The sequence below is a fragment of the Patiria miniata genome, unplaced genomic scaffold, assembly GCF_015706575.1.
Source record: "Patiria miniata isolate m_02_andy unplaced genomic scaffold, ASM1570657v1 HiC_scaffold_5, whole genome shotgun sequence".
In the NCBI taxonomy this organism is placed as follows: Eukaryota; Metazoa; Echinodermata; class Asteroidea; order Valvatida; family Asterinidae; genus Patiria; species Patiria miniata.
Window position 1 is genome coordinate 26,769,343 of NW_024037072.1, and position 18,648 is coordinate 26,787,990.

General features: G+C 39.4%; 1 protein-coding gene across 1 annotated transcript in view; it reads right to left on the bottom strand.

The window, feature by feature from the left end:
• Positions 1–231: 231 nt before the first annotated feature.
• Positions 232–18,648, bottom strand: part of LOC119740894 (mirror-image polydactyly gene 1 protein-like) — a 41,101-nt gene continuing 22,684 nt past the window's right edge. Inside the window, exons 10-12 of the mRNA XM_038216366.1 lie at positions 4,517–4,611; positions 3,506–3,736; positions 232–1,908 (exon numbers count right to left, since the gene is read on the bottom strand). Coding sequence (XP_038072294.1) covers positions 1,842–1,908; positions 3,506–3,736; positions 4,517–4,611 — 393 coding nt within the window. The 3' untranslated portion in view covers positions 232–1,841. The remainder of the gene's footprint in view (positions 1,909–3,505; positions 3,737–4,516; positions 4,612–18,648) is intronic.

Below are 18,648 nucleotides of genomic sequence, written 5' to 3' on the forward strand. Positions count from 1 at the left end.
GGTCAATATTGTCCGTGTTGTTTTGAAGGCACGGTAAATTTTGTCGTCAAGGGTGAATGTCGTCGTCAAGGGCGGGAAGAACCATGAAGAAACAATAAGAGTTGTACATTACTGGAGATTAGGTGGAAACTGGGTCAACAAAGACACCCCCCCACCTTCCCGTCCCCGCCCACTTCTTCAATGAATTGGTATGCGATTTTCCATAAATTGCTAAACACAACAGGGGGACAATTTAAAATAGTCAAATATTGGTATTTTATTGAATAAATAATGATGTTGAACATGATGTTCACAAACGAAAAAAAACAAACCATTCTGAATAATTGCCAAATGATATTTTTTTTCAAATTTAGAGAACCGCAACAATATATACATGTACTACACAAAGCAGACTTTAAATCTTGCATTTGAGTCTCCAACCAAATATGTACAAATATAGAGGCACATGCTTTTTTTCACCTTAAAGTTTGAAATTAATGTACAAAGAAAAATATTAGCATATTCATGTCCAATCTGTCATTGATAATGTCAATACTGAGTAAAAATGACGAACCACACTGGTTTGCGAATTTACTGACAGTAAATGTGTTGTAGAACAGTTTTTGATTTTACGGAGACCAAGTGTCCGAAGAAAAAAACCTATCTTCATTTCAGATTTTTTTGCTGCTGAACCCCCCCCCCCTCCAAAAATTCTTGGATCCGCCCCTGATTTGGACTGGTATAAAATTCAACCAAAAATTCATACAAAGTAGTTCACTCTGAAAGAAATCAATTGGAGAATTGTCTCGACTTTTTGAAGAGTATTTACAGAGTATCATCTGCCCATACTGTGTTGAATTTTCTTTCTTACATTCAGCAACATTCATTCAACTGAAGAAGTTCAAACCGGTGAATTCCAATTTTCACATCTGGGCAAACGTATTGGTTAAACTTAAAAGTTTGGAAAGAATAAAAGAAAATCCAAAACCAAACAACAAGGAAATTGAAAGTAGCTTGCTGTATCAATTTCACAACCAAAAATAATAGGGTTTTTAATTTAATAATCAAATCCTCATAATGACGCACCATTCGGATCATCCATAGTGAGTGATATGGAGGGGTTGTCCAGCCAGACTGATTGACAATTCATCAAGTGATGCAATTGTCTCTGCTCAAACACCGCGGGATTTGTTCAAACGTATCATAGCTAACACTTTCCATGACTGATCTACTCCTCTGGACAAACACACCCCCCCCCCCCCCCCCAAAAAAAGGGAGAAAAAAGGAAGCCTCTTTAGCCTCTGTGATGGAAAGAAGCCGCGAATAGCCCGAGTCTTGTTGACCCAGGGTAAGAAATCCAGCAACTACAGCCCCCTGATCAAAATTGGCAATGTATCAGTCCAGATAGGAACCTTATCAGTTTTTTTTTTCATTCTTCTGGAGAGCCTAAAACTTTCAGCGTTGTTTGTTCTCATTTTGCCTGTCGGTGGACAGATACTTTCCTTCTATGACTACAGGCAAACACGGGCCTCCTTGTCCCCGGCAAGAAATTCATATTTGTTCAAATGGAAACGGCCGGCTGGGAAGGCTGTCTCTGCTGTGGCGTTGAAACGCAAACAGCTGCACTGGCCCCGTCCAATGTTGGGTTAAAAAAAAAAAAAAAAAAAAGAGAGAAAAAAAGACAAAAACAGATAGATACGACTGAAACAGCAAGATGAATTTTGTATATATTCATATGGCCATTTCTCTAGGACAGGTTGTTTGCTTTAGTTCTGTCAACATAGGATTGGGGGGGGGGTGGGGAATCGCCAATCGATCGATCAATTGCAGATGCTTGGTACATCCACTTCAGGAATTCGGTGCTAGTTCACGGTTTTAACGGTTCCCTCAGCAACTTTCTTGCGCAGTACTGCAATCAGTCTTTCCTTCCTGTAGGGAAAACAAAAATACAGATGTTGTCTCAGTTAGATGAATGCTAAAATCTACAAATGCCTTTTTGTTCCGTCCACGTTTTAACTCCAAAACAATGCCTTTACACTGTATCTAGGCTAGCATTGAAGTAATCATATTCATACACCTGTGTTCCAGAATGAACAAACTTCATCAAAAATACTCTTGCCCATGTCTGAAAAAAATGTTCCAACAGCTCTGAGTTAGGGTTTTTGCCACACATACGATGGTAATGCCTTAATAAAATACAATTCGGAGTATTGATTCTGGTTCTTTTTTTTACAGTCAAAGGAAGCCCTTTTTTATCAGTATTAACGTGTATAGTCTAACTCCTAATGAAAAAGGAATGAAGATGGGCCCTGCTTGTCTACAAGCATTTTGATATGTACTTGAGTGGGTCTCCCCTTTTATGAAATGGGAAGCAGTGTTAGACTTCTTATGTAACACTCACTTGGCCCCCCAGAAATGACTGAAGAATTGGGTCTGCAGTTGTGTAAAACAACAACCCAATGACAGTTATTCTGATCAGTGACTGATCTAAGACAGTGACTTATCTAAGAGTGAACACTGATGAAAATAGCTGAAAACAGCTGAAAAAGGTGTACAAAAAAAACTGAACTTTGGAAATCTCCAAAACTTTTGTACACAGCAAGTGAGGGAAAAAAGCTGAAATCCAAAACAAAAAAGCTGAAATCCAAAACAAAAAAAGCTGATTTCAGCTGTAAATCTGAGATTTCACACCCCTGCTAAGAATCCCAATTTCTTGAATGCCACTGCAGCGGTGTGCCCGACACTCATGCAAATGTACCATATATTTGAGCGTATTCAGATGAAACTAGTCATGCATATTCCATGCTTCCACCCATGAACCGAAACGCGCTGCCATAGTGTGGTGTCACCTCCTCCCCAGGTCAGGCTCACTTCCTTGACAATGGATCACGTGCATACCATACTGACACATTACACGTACATGTACTTTAACACACACAATGACAGACAGCAATTTGACATCCAACTTTAATATAACACACAAACTAGTATTAGAAAATGGTAAGGTGCTTTGCAGCAGAATGTCATCACACCAGTTAAAACCCAAGTTGTACTTATTTTTAGTTCCAAGAGGAGATTTCAGCCAGTGACGATACTTGGGTTCCCAACTGCCACAGTGAATGTATGTGTTCACATGGGCTGCTGCAGTGCTTGTAAAACGGTATCTATGGTTGCACCGAGTTGACCTCTGAATGACTTTACGACTTTGGCAGTGTACGTATCCACACATGTGGTGTACATGTGCTCCCCACATAATCTTCTGGGCCAATTCTCATGGCGCTGTTTTACAGCTAGCAGAAAATTGTGCTAAACTTTAGCACTATTTCACAGCGTTGATGTACATACGGTTGTACGTAGAAGGAGATTATTTTGTTTGTAACTTATTAAGGCAAATCCCCCCACCCCAGGTAAGCTTGCCTTTTGCTGTGCCTACTGCTTACTGTCTCTGCGACACAGATGACCCCTGTTCGTGCATGGAGTCCACACAGAGAGTTGGAAAAAAAACCCAAGACATTCTAAGACTCACTCTTTAAGTTTGGCCTGTGCGTCTCGCTGTGCCTGCAGTGCCTGGTGCAGCTGGGCTGCCATGGCGCTACGCTCATTCTGTAGCTGCTTGACCTGGCCGGACAGCTGAGTGTTACTGAGCTTAGTCTGGGCCAGGATCTCATCGCTAGCCATGACTTGCTCCGTCATCCCACCGATGGTGGTGTTGAAGTGGTCCCGTAGCTCTGCTTCCTGGGACAGGGACTTGTGGAGACTGGTTGGTGGGTGGGTGCGGGGAGGGGGTAGGGGAAGGGGTAGGGGAGGGGGTAGGGGAGGGGGTAAGGGAGGGGAGATTTGGAAGGATAATTCGGCAAAGAAAGAGTGAAGAAAAAATACATTAATTATTAACAAATAGGTTTCACTGCAGGTTTCTATCATGTTTATATTTTTACCAAGTATCCACATGTTATATCTTGTCTCAAATTTATAGACTGATCGAAGTTGACAACAGCATGGTCCAAATGCATGTGTTACCTGAAGTGCATTCAGTTCTGACTTTTGTCTCACATTTGATTTTGCAATCCAAGCTGTGATTGGTCAAAACATCCCTGCGCAAAACTTAATTAATTGGTCTATTGACCAACTACCGGTATTTCAATGAACTCTTATGAAGTCACATGGGCATTGCCCTGTCATTGTTCAGTTTTTATCCTGTTACTTGTGACTTGACTAAATGAAGTATGCTTGAATCTGTTACCACTCAGGAACTAGAACTTGGGACAAGTTTAATCATGGAAACAGAACTTTACAAATCTGATGAGTACAAGATCACATGTTTATCTGAAAATCAGAGTATAATCTAATCTAGCCTCTAGTTAAATCTGTTCTGTACATAATACAACAAACCCAGCCAGACTTTATGAGTGCATGCATTCACATAGGACATTATTCACTGGAAGTCTACCATTTCTTATGGAGGAAAGGGAGGGGGGGGGGGATGTGGGGAGGAGAGGGCATATACAATGGGTATACTGATCTGCCACTATTTTTGTACCTGTAGAATATTTTAAGTTCATCCAACTCTTCTTGGAGCTTGCGCACTTTGGCCAGCGCCAAGTCCCTCTCTTGTCTGGTAGCGTCCAGCTGGGACTGGGGACAAAAACGAGAGAGAGAGAAATTACTATTTAAAAAACCTGTTCTGTACACTTCTGTGTGACTGGATAGTGTTAATTTACGTAAAATTGGGCACAAGAAAGTACATTCTTTAAATATATCTCACCATGCCATCCTTAAAAGTATAGTATGACAACTTGTCTAATGTAAAAGTGATTTTCTGTCGTCGTTTCATATTTCAAGACATTTCAAGTTGAAATGAGTATCCTTTCATATTGTCACATTGTAAGAAATGGGGTGTAGGGAGGCTGACTGTTACCCTCATGTTTGTTTCAGTATTTTTGCTTTAAATAATCCCCATTTTATGAAATATCAATCCTGCCTAATTACTTTTCCCCCAAAATAAACCACAAAGACTTTGACAGTTGTAATTGACAGTCGAATGATTCAGCATATCGATGACACACAGCAACCCCTACAAAAGGGCCTACATTTGATTTCAAATGTGACTTCAATCCTATAAAAGCGCAGAATGTCATATAAACCACATTGTGGATTTTAATCATTACTTAAAGTACATGTAGCACTGTTGACTCATATTGCCTATTACAAGGTAGCCAGTGTGATTTTACTGAAAATAATACATCATAAAATTTACAAAAAGCCGCTGTTGTTTCTGAAACACCCAGGAAAAGTTGAACATTTATCGTTACAAATAAGTTACAAACTCAATTCTTAGAATTATATCAACTGGAAAATGTTGGCATGCTGGAAAGTAAAGAGCATGCAAAACCACATGTAATTATAGCATAAAAACAAGAGCAGTTCTTCGGGTTTCTTTCCCATAGGGGTGTGTGATATTAAATGTGTGTTATCTGGTTTATGAGGGTCAGTGACAATACCAAAGCATCAGATAAATCACCCCACTGCTGCAATAAAAAGACCACTCCACCCCTCCCTCTCCTTCCAAACCCCATACTGTACAGCACACCACGCTGATACCATAACAGCAAGAGACATGTACCACTCCTTATCAGCCGCAAAAAACCATAGCAAAGGGCAAGTGGGTATTAAAATGGCGGGATTGCGGGTAGGCGATCTGTTGTCAGGAGTACTGGGCCTGGGTTGTGCAAACAGAGAAGAGAAGGCTGGGGGTCGGCAGAGAACTGAGCAAACTGGGATTACGTAACGGACGCAATCTCTGCTTCTCTTTAATACCCTGAGAGAGGCTGTCAACAAATCTGCCAGTCTGATAGGCGGCAGGTTTATGCGGGCAATCAAAAGACACAAGTCCTTACAAAAAATCCTCCTCCCCTATGAAACAAAACTGTGACTCAGGACCCTGAAATATCGGAGGCTGAAGGCTGCCAATCAAGCTGTGAAGATGACAGCTCTTTTCAATATTAAAAAAAGCAATGAAATACAACCAACTACACTAACGTTTGTAAGGGTGCTGTCTCTGGAAACGTGTCATTAAGTCCTGAACTTTATTGTCTTTTCTACTGACAACTAAAACAAGTCTACTGACACCTAACACAAGTCCATTCTTTGACTGCAATTGCATGTCATTCTATCATGGGTAGCAAGGTTTAAAAAAAAACACCCCAAAACGCGATGCACTGCAACCAGGTTTTGCAGTATGCAGGACTGTATACAAATATGGGTACAACTTCACATCTCAGTGCTGGATTTGTGTGGAATGAGAAAGATTCCTAACAAAATGCCCCCAACTCATGGCAGATTAGAGTTAAGACCACAACATGTATAGTCATAAAAACATGGAACAGGCTTTTTACCTGGATGATAAAGTTCACAGTAATAACAAACAAGTAGGCATAACTACGGGGGCACGTACCCCCCCCCCCCCCTCCCCCGATGGAGCAGAAGATATACCCCTACACTCAATAAAATTGGGTCCCTATGAAATCCTTCAAAATAATGAACAGACATGTCTGAAATCTTGAATATAATGTTACTTGCCTTCCCTTCAGGTGTCCCCCTTGAAAAAAGTTTGTACCCCCTATGAATTTTAACTCTAGTTATAAGTGCACTGCAAACATGTCTGGAAATAATGCTCACATATGCAGTAAAATTCTTCTTTAGATATGAGGTGAAATGATTATGAAAATTGATTTTTGTTGTTGTTTCTCCACATTTGTTCATGTTTATAACAGTAAAGATGGTTTTTGTATGGAGCAGCAGATTTACCCCTCCACCCAATAACATTAAGTCCCTGTGAAATCCTTCAACAGAAGGAACCAACAGATGGTAGCATTTAAACAACGCAAATGTTTGTAAAATCCGCTGTGACAAATGAACCATTCTTCCATTTGTACACACCTGAGTAACCAGGTAATTAGTGTGCTCTCCACAGCGAAATTCAGACCAAGCTAAATTACGTAGCAAGTCTGTGATGGTCATGTAATGGGACCCCCTGCTATTGTCGCTTCAAAGGGCGGTGAATAATGCTCAGTCCACTTAAGTCAGTGTTGTCTGACCATCTGACCAAGAGATTGTTAAAAAAATACAAGAAAGACAAGGGCGAAAACAAGACCGACCACACCCCACCCAAGCCAAATCCTTTTACACTTCACCAGACGCATCCTAAATCCAATTCATTTCCATCTGATTTACCATTCACTATGGGACAAGACTTTGTGAGCATGTCAACCAATTCAGTAGCTTCTCTGTCTCTCTCTCAGTCCATGAATCGTCAATGGACGTGGACGTCACCGCGCTAGACTCCGAACACGACAGTCCATTTATTCCGGGGCCAAAATCTGGCCCTCAGTCAACCGTGCCATTCACTGCACGCAGCACAACACCACATGGGTATTCAGACTCAGTTCGCTGATTTTTTTTTTTTCTTTTAATTTTCCCTGATGATTTTTGTCACCCACTTGTGCACTTACGGATTGCCTCACATCCAGTTAAGTGGCTTTATTCCGAGTGGATGAACATCCACAAAAACGTGAAGGGAGGACAAATGCAGCAGCACTGCCTGAAACCCATCCTGGCTTCTGGCAAGTGCAACACTTGGTGGAGAGAGCCGGAGGTTGGTGTACGGTCTGTGGAGCCCTTGTTATGACAAGGCACCACGCCGCCCCGTCATTATCCAGCGAAGATCTACTTTGTTGGGTAATCGCTTGGAAGTAATTCACAATACAAACCACGGTAATGGAACAAATCACCTGTGACTGAAACCGCAAAAGGAAGGCTGTTGTAAAAGCTCACAGAGATTTACCAAGGATTTTCTTTTCCCTTTTATCTGTTGGCAATAATTGAGGCGTACAGGTTTAACATCTACCACTTTGCCATGCCATACTTGGCTAATTGGGCTGACCTTGGGGGAACCTTTCTATTCATTAGGAATTAAGTCATCATTCAACTAAGAACATTATTTCGACTACACTAAAATACACAACTTGCAGAATCTTTCTTTCCTTCTCCTGATGTAATGTACAGCAGTATCAGCATAAAATGAAACAGAAAATCCAAAAATTTAAAATGAAGTGTGCAGGCCAATGATGTACGTGTATGCTGTTCTGAGTTTTATGAGATGTGTGCCAATTGTAACAACTGGCTTGCTTTCTAGCACTGTTGATTCCAATGCTGACGGGGCACATGGTGCTTGTGTTCTTGGGCAAGATGCTTAACTACAATTGCCTCTCACCACCCAGGAGTATAAATGGGTACCTGTGAAGGTATAAGACCAAAATGTGCCCATGATCTCGAGCTGCTCCAAAAACTGGTCTCACACTGCCTGATGAACAGGGGTATTAATTATTAAAGGTTTTGAGATATTTGATACAATTGCGCTATATAAGTACAACCATGGAGCTACAACATTATGATAAAGCTAGCGCCCCTATTACTGAAAAGTCAACTTCACTTATAAATGTTTTGCAATCGCTGAACTAATTTGGAAAAGCTACTGTTCTGGCCAAAGTGCATATACACACACGTATAAATAAGCGTCTCATGACTATGTAAGTAAATGTGTGCCGAAATTGTTGACATCGGTAATTCGCCGCAAATAGTCAACAGCGCAGAATTTGCTTGTGCCAAATTGTCAATATGTGCATCAGCTAAACCAAAGCCTGATTATTACCTATCCGTGCACACAATACTCAGCAAGATTAAACAGTAGTGGGTTATATATATGTGTAATTACTCTTCTCATTACTATTTAGGGGGATGCACAGCGAATGTTTACTGACTTTGCAGTTCGGAGGGACTAGAGTTGGTTTGGGGCGTGAAGTCAATTTGCAGATGATAAGCAGAAGTGGGCAGACCAAATATTTATGTCTGACGAAAGCGGAATTCCTACCATGGTTTAGGTTCTCTAGACTTTGATCTCCTTTTCTTTACTCAGATATCAACCTGTCAGACCAAAAACTGACTAAATTAATACATAAATAGCAATTGGGTTTAATTGAGGCATTCAAATAAATGATGAATTAACTAAACATGAAATGAAACCAAAACTGTGTAAACCACTCTATATTTGCCTGGTTTACATGCAACATCCGAGCCAGGCTATGTACATCAATCAAACTATAACGTTTTGGATATATACTTTGGACCTTGAGTAAGTGCAGCAAACACATCTTCCTTGTATCTCACCGGGAAAAATGTGTAAATTTGGACATCAACATTTGTATCAACACAAAACGGTTATTTCCTCCGAACTGTTTTCATTTAATGAGATTCAGTTTCACAAGTCAACCTCAAGTTTCAGACATGTTCTCAGGATTTTCCATCAGATCAAACAGAATCCAACATGGCCTCCTCAATGCAACAGTCCTCAGCAGATATCATAAAAATACGGTAAATGCCTGTTGTTCTAAACTGGGAAAATCAATAATCCTCAACAACAGCCTGTAACATCGGAATCTGCTCAAGTTCATGCATGTTTTCCTATCTGTGGAAATTCTAGCTCCACGTGCACGTAACTCAGAAGACTTTACAGACTGAATACATGTAAATTTCCCCCAAATGTGGTAACACAATGGCTGTCGGATCTCAAATACATGTAACTGTTACTATATCAATACGAAAATAACTGAAGATTCATTCATCATGCCTGCAATTGATGAAGTCCAATTAGGAATTCACTTCCATTTTGAATACTTAGTATTAACCCTGGACAATTGTACCACAATTGTAAAAGTGTATTTTTAGTCAACAGTTCAGGTTCTGTGGTGTGTGCTCAAGTTCATCTGGTGCAATTCATTTATACTGAGTTCTACTGGGGTTTGAAGTGAACATTAGAAAAGAGAAAAAGCAATGGAAACTAGAGGTATAGTGTGCTCTATATAGGAGGACGTACAGGAAGCATTTCTTGTAATGGGACATTACCCTGTATTCTTGGGACACACAAATCTGTTGGCAGGTTTTCAACAACATTCCAATACAATTTCAGTTACTATTTTGTAAAAGCTTGGATGTTCTCAAGTGTTTGTATTTTCATTTCTTATTCATGTACATGTATGTGTGTTTTGTTTGTTCATTGCTTTTGTGTTTGCATGATGTTGGGGGATGGCCTAAGTCAGGAGTTTTATAACTTGGAACAAATCCATGTGTACCGGTTAGATAACCATGCAGTGCATGACAAAGCAAGGCCATAATCAGTATTGAAATGTATCAGTTTTTATCATGTGAATACAGAGCACAGCTTATCAATCAATCAATCGCCCAAAGCTAATCGCCTGGCAGAGTGGGCCTATTAACCAACTACCCTTTGGATCTTTGCACACCGCTTTCAACAACTCCACAGAACAAGTGTTTGCTGAAAATTTAAGTCAATTTGTTGTAACAATTTGCATTATGCCTTGCAAGTAGCAATGCAGATATTTCATGTTTTGTCAGGGTAAACACATCCAGAAATGTGTGTACATATTACATTTTGTGTGAGCTGAGCAGGGTTCAGACATTGAGCGAGGGAGGATCACTTGACAAGACTTTGTTTGATGTGTTAATATTGTTGAACACGTACTGCAGTTGGAGTTATCTCCCGTTTTTGTTAACTTTCTGTGATTAAACCTCTCAGTGATTTAGTGGCAAGGTATTGCTGTCATATTTACACTTCAGGAATTCATCTCCGTATTTATAGGCTGTTTTCCTAAGTGTCCCATTTAACCTCATTTTCAAGTTTCGTTATTGCCATTTTGAAGGGTATTTTGGTGCCTTTTTGTTCTTTATGCTAATACAAATTTCCATATTCATGGGCAAAAGTGTGATGTCTTGTCGGGCAGAAACCTCAATGTTGCATCTATTTCGGCAAAAAAAATGCTAGAATGTTGGAATTTTGCTGTCATAAACTTTCTTTCCTTTCTTTCATTGTTGTGTATGTACATGGCAGTAAGTCAATGAGCAAAAATTTCTCACAAATGTTTTCAATGAGCAAATTTCGGGTTCACAATTTGAACAGAAAACCCCTAAACTGAACAGTGCCTTCCTGAAATGACATCACAGCAACAGCGCTCTCAGTTGTCTGGAAAAGTATGGAATATTTTAAATGTATAAAGAAGTGCATTTTCAATAAAATTAACCAAAAAGGGATGTCAAATAGTTTTCATTCATTTGAGAGGAGTAGAAAGTTGCACAAAATGGACCGCATGGACCCTTTAACATTAAGTAATGCAAGATTCCCTATTCCTATGACCATCTTTAGACTTTTTATTTCTCCAATGGCTACATTTGATGACTCCAAAAACCAATACTTTCCTTGCATTTAAGGGCACTTTGAATTAATCTATAACTTTTCCTATAATTGCGCTGGTACTACTAGGACCTGGTGCTGGGGGACATCATGATATAGTCAAGCTGACTCAATGTATACATATAAAACCTGAAGCTATACACTTCATGTTTGTTCTAACCAGGAATGCATATTTGCTGGTATGTTTGCCATGGTTCAAATGTACATAGATGTCAAAACAAGCGTACAATGAACTGCTTTTGAGAAAGCCATTTGAAAGTGATTACTAATGTGGAAAATCCACTGGTGTTCCCACCTCTCGCCTGCTAAAAAGAAGGAAAATGTAAGCATCATTAACCCCAACCCCCTGGGATGTGTGAACAAAATCATATGAAATTGGGGAATACGGGACCGTTAAGATTATTTACACATATATTCACTGAATATTCAGTCTTCATTATATTAAAATAATTTAAAACATTTTCAGAATTAGGTAAAAAAAAAAAATCTGTAACTTTAAATGCCACAAAACAAGTTAAATCCATTGAAGAATAAGGCAAAATGTTAGGATCTTTAGTACAGACAAGATAATCTTTAAAGGTAATATACAACATTTGCAAACATCAAAAAACAAAAGTACATGTACCAAATTATTATGAAATACCTCATGTGAGTGATTAATAGTCTCAAACATCCTGTGAAATCATGGCAGCTGGTGTCCTGATTTTTTTGTATCAATTCCCAAAGATAGTCGGCCAACCATCGTTGGAAAAAACTCTTTTTTAAATACTTTTTTAAATACTGCCCCCACTTTACCAATTTTAGTTAGTCTACCGTACATTTCGTTTGCAATTGGTTACACATCTGTGAACGAGTGTAAGCCAGCTAGTCTGGTTCCCTGACCTAACAATTCCCCGATGTCTATAAATTGCTCCGTTACGTTTGGGAACCAGACTACAAGAGCAGCATTTTTTCTTTCTTGGTTTTTCCAGCATCTATGATCACAAAACGTTAAACACGTCAGTGTAACATTATTTGTGAAAATACTAACCCCAAAATCCACCCATTTCTGAAAATAACAGCAATAGCAAATGTTGTATGTTACCATTAAAAAAGGAAGTACATGCATGTCATTATATGATACTGGGTGATGTTTACCTGTATTTTATGAGAGAAGATTACATAATTTCAAGAGGGGAAAAGAAGAAGATAACATAGGCAGATAAAACTCAGCAAAGTTGCGGGGTCCAAAGATTGCAACGAATGACATCCATAATTCAGGCTGGGGGAAAATAGACGGCCTCTAATTATGCATACAGTGTCGTATATACCATTAAGAAAAATACTATTAAAATACACACTTATAAGATTCTGCAAACTGTAATAAGTGACGCTAGAGCCCTTGGGTCTCCTTGCTCTTCAGAAAGATGTAAAACTAAGTACTTCTGGGACAAATACTGATAAAAAAGGAAACTGGTGTGTACATTTGCTGAAATACAAATTCAGTGTTGCTTTTTCTAAACCCCAAGGCATCAACTTGGTGGAAGATTACCAGGAAGTTATTACACAGCAAATGTGAATATATATTTTTTTGAGGGGGGGGGGGATTAGTACTTGTACCACTGTAGAGCTGAAACCATGAATAACACATGGGTTTTGCAAGATGGAAGAGCAAAGAGACCCGGCCGGTGTGATGCCACACTACGGTCCAAGCAATCAACATCGCAAGCAAAAGAGGGGTTACGTTAGCCGGCGTTAACCTGTTTAGGAACTGACCATGATCCAAGCTAGGGGAATAAAGACGAAATGACTTTTGCATATATCCAGGGACACTTCCTTGGCGCGGGCTTGTTTGTCTGGCAAACCATGTTTGCATTGTCCCCGCTGGGCTGGCCAAATTTATTCAGTGCGAAAATCAACAAGGAGAGTAATGACATTTTAAAAGAAAGTGACCTGATTTTTTTTTTCTTTCTTTTTTCTTTTCTTGACATTCTTCTTTGCTAACTTTAGTTTTTCTACTCAATTTTTTAAAAATCCCCCTGACAATAGACGGCATAAAGTTGCAGTCGGGATTGGAATCTCAATCCCTGATGCTGGCTGCGGGGTAAATATGCCTTTAGAGGAGTATTCAGTTCTCCAAAAGTGACTCTTTGCATTTCGTAACAAAGAAGTTGAAAATTCCCAAGTTTGCTGCTGGACCTGTCTGATTCTGTCGCGTCAACGTGACCTATCGTGAGGCGGATTTTTAACCACAGTGCATGAAATAAAAAGAAAAAAAACTCAAAATAACCACAAAAGACCAGACTTCCACATACAAGTAGCTCAGGACAAAAACAAAACTGCTGCAAGCCATGAGAAAATATCCCCCAGAAAAACTAGTTGAGTATGTGGTGAAACCTAAGCAGGTCTGACCAAAAGAGAGAGGGTAAGTTGGAGAAAAGAAGGGGGGGGGGGGACATAAAACGATACAGAAGAAAAAAAACTTGACAGAGCCAAAGGGGGTATACTCAAACCGAGACTGGAACAAGGGAGTGCGATGGGACAATAGAGGACGTGTTTGCGCTCTTTTCACCGGTGATTTGTCAATTATTATTGGGAACAATACGGCAGCCAGCCAGTAACATTTGGTGAGACAATAGCCTCTGGGGAACTTGGCCATTGTGACTGGTTCACAGGCATGGTCCAAAAAAAAAGCTCAGGGTTCCCACTTGAAATGACCAAAAAAAAAGACATATAGAGGAGTAATAAAAGAAATGACTGCAGATAAGGAAAACCTGGAAGTACTGTTCCAATGAATCAATAATTAATACTCTACCAAAAGTAATGGACAAATAATTACAAAAACTGTTTGAGGTTCTATTTCAACAGAAATTAATAAAAAAGAATGGGCCACACATATTTGTAACTGATGACTGGCAATTATAAACGTTATTTTGATCTTAATTTTCCACAGAAATAGAAGACAAAATAAAAAGCTGTAACAGGAGTTTATTTACTGTATTTTGTGGAGTTCAATCTCACTAAATTTACATCAATATGAATTTTTCAAGTGTGGTTTGAAATGCAAAGTGGCCTAGTATTTTATCAAAGTGAAAACCGACTGCAAATTGCCATCCTCATGGTATCAACTGAAATGCTTTCCTTTTAATAATTTTAATGTAAAAACAATCCAGCAAGCCAAATAAATGTCACTGTTAGAAACTGTAGCACGAGAATTAATACTTCTAAGGAAAACAGGAAAACTAAGATGTGTCCGTAGAGCTTTAAAAAGGAAAATTATACTTCTAACATGTTTCCAAGAAAACAAACATTAACGTGTGTAAATTTTGATGTCTTGGCTGGCCGAACCGAGCCGATTCTGGTTTGGTCCAAATTTGCTGCGCGCGGCCGTGAGTCCTGTCTTAACACAGCTGTGCCGGGGCGCGGCTTGTACAGGAAATTACATGGAGAAACAGGCCCCCCTGTCATCCCCTGCCTCCACAGCAAATATTACCAGCGTTAACTGCCTAGGAGACAGCTGCTCACATCCATTCAGTTGCCTCCTTGGGAGGAAGTGAGCACAAACAAAGACGCGGGGTGAGGGAAGCAAGGGGGGGGGGGGTTGAAGGTAAAAAAACAAGATTTGGTGTTGGAGGCTTTTGGATTATTAATAAAAGAAGACCACCAGAGTTGCACAATGACGAGCTACGAGGTAAGACATGAGGGGTGGGGGGCATGTGAATGGGCCTACACCAACAAACATGGGGGTTAATCCACACCACGCTAAACATATCCCACGACGAGAGTATTAACATGAAAACGTAATCCCATCAGGATTGTTTAGGCATTTCTGTTCTTTTTTTTGGGGGGGGGGAGGTGGGGGGGGGGGGGGTTGGAGCTTTCCATTCACGTCAGCCATTAAGAGCTAGATTAAGGTGAAGGGAAGGGAGGGCGGTGTTGTGCGCATATGCTAATGCTTGTTTCATATCAAATCACGTAGGTAAACACAGGTGTCAGGAAATCTACCCCGTCACCCGGGTTACAGCAAACACTGCTTGGAATGATAACGCACACCCTTGTTGGATGCATGAGGGGCGACCAGACACTAAAGAGAGATGAGGGGACTACAAAATGAAAAAAAAAAAAAAAAAAAAAAAAAAAGGGGAGGGGGGGAATACAAGTGCTTAAGAATCACCACAAAAGCCACATCTTCCTGACTTGACTGAGGATATGTCAAAGAGTTATGCAGTTAACCAAAATATGGGTGGGGCCTGTTAACTTTGTCAAATTTGCTCGTGAAAATCTTCGAGGGTCACCCATCCATTGTCTCTGAGTGTGTCGAGGCAAAAAGCTGGCTGGGTAGTAAAGTAGAGGGATTGAATCCTAGTGAAGATATGCGAAAGCTGAATTCTTTAAGCAACAAGGATAACAATGTGTTGGTTGGCACTGGATGGCACAAGGACTGTCTAGTGCCTCCTCCACAGAATACAAACCAACGAAAGACCACATACAAACTATCTGCCCAAAAAATCTCTAAACTCCTCGGGATTGCTGCTATCTCCACAACCAATCTGCGATCCACAGTTTTGTCATTCCAACAAACCAAACACACATCTATACCATTGCGTTTATGATTACAGGCGGGGCAGAAAACAAACTCTAGGAGGTTATATTGTCAACTGAAGGTCAAGTCACAACCATGGAAGCAATGCCAGGTAAACAAGACTCTGGAATGGAGCCAGAGAAAGAAGAAAAGAAAAAAGTAAACCATCCGTCATCCCAAAAATGAAGTCAGGTGGATGAGCAAATTTACCGAGCCACCTGAAGCCAATACTCGACCATTTTTTTTTATAAAAGAGAGAGAGAAAAAAAAGGCCAGGGAAGAAAGAACTCCTAGACCTGTTTACCGACAAAATAAATTTAGTGGCGATACGTGATTGTGCTTATATCTTCCTCCCCAAAACCTGACCTGCAGCCCGTATCGTGCGTGTTCCCTCAATGACCAAGGCCAAATTCCACAGCATGAAGCTCAGCTAAGGTCAAAGTGGCAAATGAACAAATAAAAACCCTGTATGAGAAATGAGAATTCAAAAAAATAGACAAATACTGATTCAAAAAAAAATAAAAAGGTTTCCCTGCCAGCTTTTGGTGACCTGACAAACAGTTGAGCACTAAACTTCGGCACGTATGCAAACAACATTCTGTGGAGTTGAAGCATGAGTATGAGAGGAAGCGGATCGCAAATAAAGATGGGTTCGGCTCAGCGCTTGCAGAAAAGACCAAGGCTCATCATGCCTACAAACTCTAAAACCATCATTTTGGAGTTTTTTTCCCCTTGTTTGTTTGTCTGACTCTGCCATGAATTTTGACACCTGAAGTAGACTGACAGTAAACACATAATTAATGCGGCTGTTTTGCGATAGGGAAACTGAACTGTGAAGTGTGCATGTGCAAAGGTCAAAGATACAGCCGTGTTTTTTTTTTTTCAATTTTATTTTAAAACAGGGTAAGGATGAGAAGTGTTGAGATGACCTGTACAAAGCTCTGATCCACTGTACTTGTTGAATAATGAGATGTTAAATAACAAGGTCATGTATGTACAAGGACAAGGTTAATGCAAATACGGTACTTGCTTCAATCTTCTTTTCAAATGTAAACGTTTATCAAACAACAAAGTTTTATAACAAACAGTTTTGACTCTTTTTCCCCGTCGATTCAGGGGGATGGGGGGGGGGGGGGGAAAATACAATTTGGCCAACAATCAAATATTAACAGAATTGCTTTGAGAGCTAACCTTTCATGAAATATAAATGTGGTAATCAAAGAAAGTGCTTCCCATCAATACAACAAGAAAAGTAAAGGTACCGGTATGCTACATAATTTATTGATTTTTCTATTTTTGAGAGTAAAATCACGAGCTTTCCACTGAAACGCTGCCAAAAATCAGCTAATGACAAGTGGCAGATTAAGTTGAGTTTAGAACACCCCTCCCCCATTTCTCTAGTAAAAATGTGTGCACATCAAACTTGTGCATGGCATATAATGAAAGATACCAGAATATACTAAAACAGCTTTATTTCCATTATATCTTTAAATTTGTTTTCGTTAATTAAAGATTCGTTCCCCGTGCTACTCTGTACTTTCACCTCAAAAAATAGAGTTTTTTTAATTGCCATTTTCCTAGCAGTATAAAAGTTATTCATTTTTTAATGAGACATTGAACAAAAAAAATCCACCGACATTTAGCTATTGAAATATTTATTCACAAAATAATTATCGGCTGCCAAACAAAAATGTCGGCTCTTGCAGGGCAGATTTATTTGTGCGCAAAATGAAAGCCCTTTGACGGCAGGTTTCAAATGCCCCAAATCAACATAAAATAGGGTGTGTTTTTCTTTTATTAAAACAAAACAAGCAAATTGAAAATTCATGAGGTGAAAATTTCAATTTGTTTTAAGAGTATGGGGTATGAAACTTCAAAAAGGTTTTCTATCACAATTTATCAGCAGGGGAAATCCATTATCAATCAAACTGATCAGCAGAGCAGACATATACTTTTTGTACATGTATACACATGTACTTCAAGCTACTCAGACAGCACTGACTTGACACCGCAATCCATTTTTCACCAACATAAAACAGACAGTTTTGAAATAAAAAAGATAATATTATAATAAATGGCTCATTAATGTTGTCCATCATGTGCACATTTTGCTATCTGCTCCTTCCCTGACATTCCGCTATCTCGGTTGAAGCATCAAGGTTGGACAAATTCACATTTTCCCATCCAAATCATCTCCATCTTGTCACAAAACAAGACCATTTATCTTCAATTTATCTCTTTGACTCTTGACAAACTCACACCTTCCCACTTTCTGATGTCTGCACTTTGATAATCGGGTCCGTCCATCAAGTGTACTTTTGATGGTACTGTTTTGTGTTTTATTCCTGTTATTCACAAGGATATGTGCTACGTTTGTTATTCCACCCACCAAATTTTTGGGGTCTAAATTATTTTTCTTCATATTTTTTTCTACAGATTAAGAATAAAAAAAAATTACTAAAAACTTGATTGTATTTTCACTCCTTTAAATATGTTAAATGCCTCTTTATTTCCAAGAAACAGTGATTTTTTGTGTCCCTTACATTGGTTTGATAGTGTAGTTTTATTTCTTATACATGTAGGTCAGTATTTTGTAACAGAATTCAATGGTGTTTTAAAATTCCTGGTTTGCCTCAATCACCTTTCTCTCTGCCAAGAGTCCACCTTCAACCTAGAATGATAAAATCTGCACTGCAAGACATACAAGGCTGTGACCTTTTTAAACCTACAAGAAAACATTACTGTGCTAAATGTTTGAACAAAATCTTGACTTGCCATTTGTATTAAG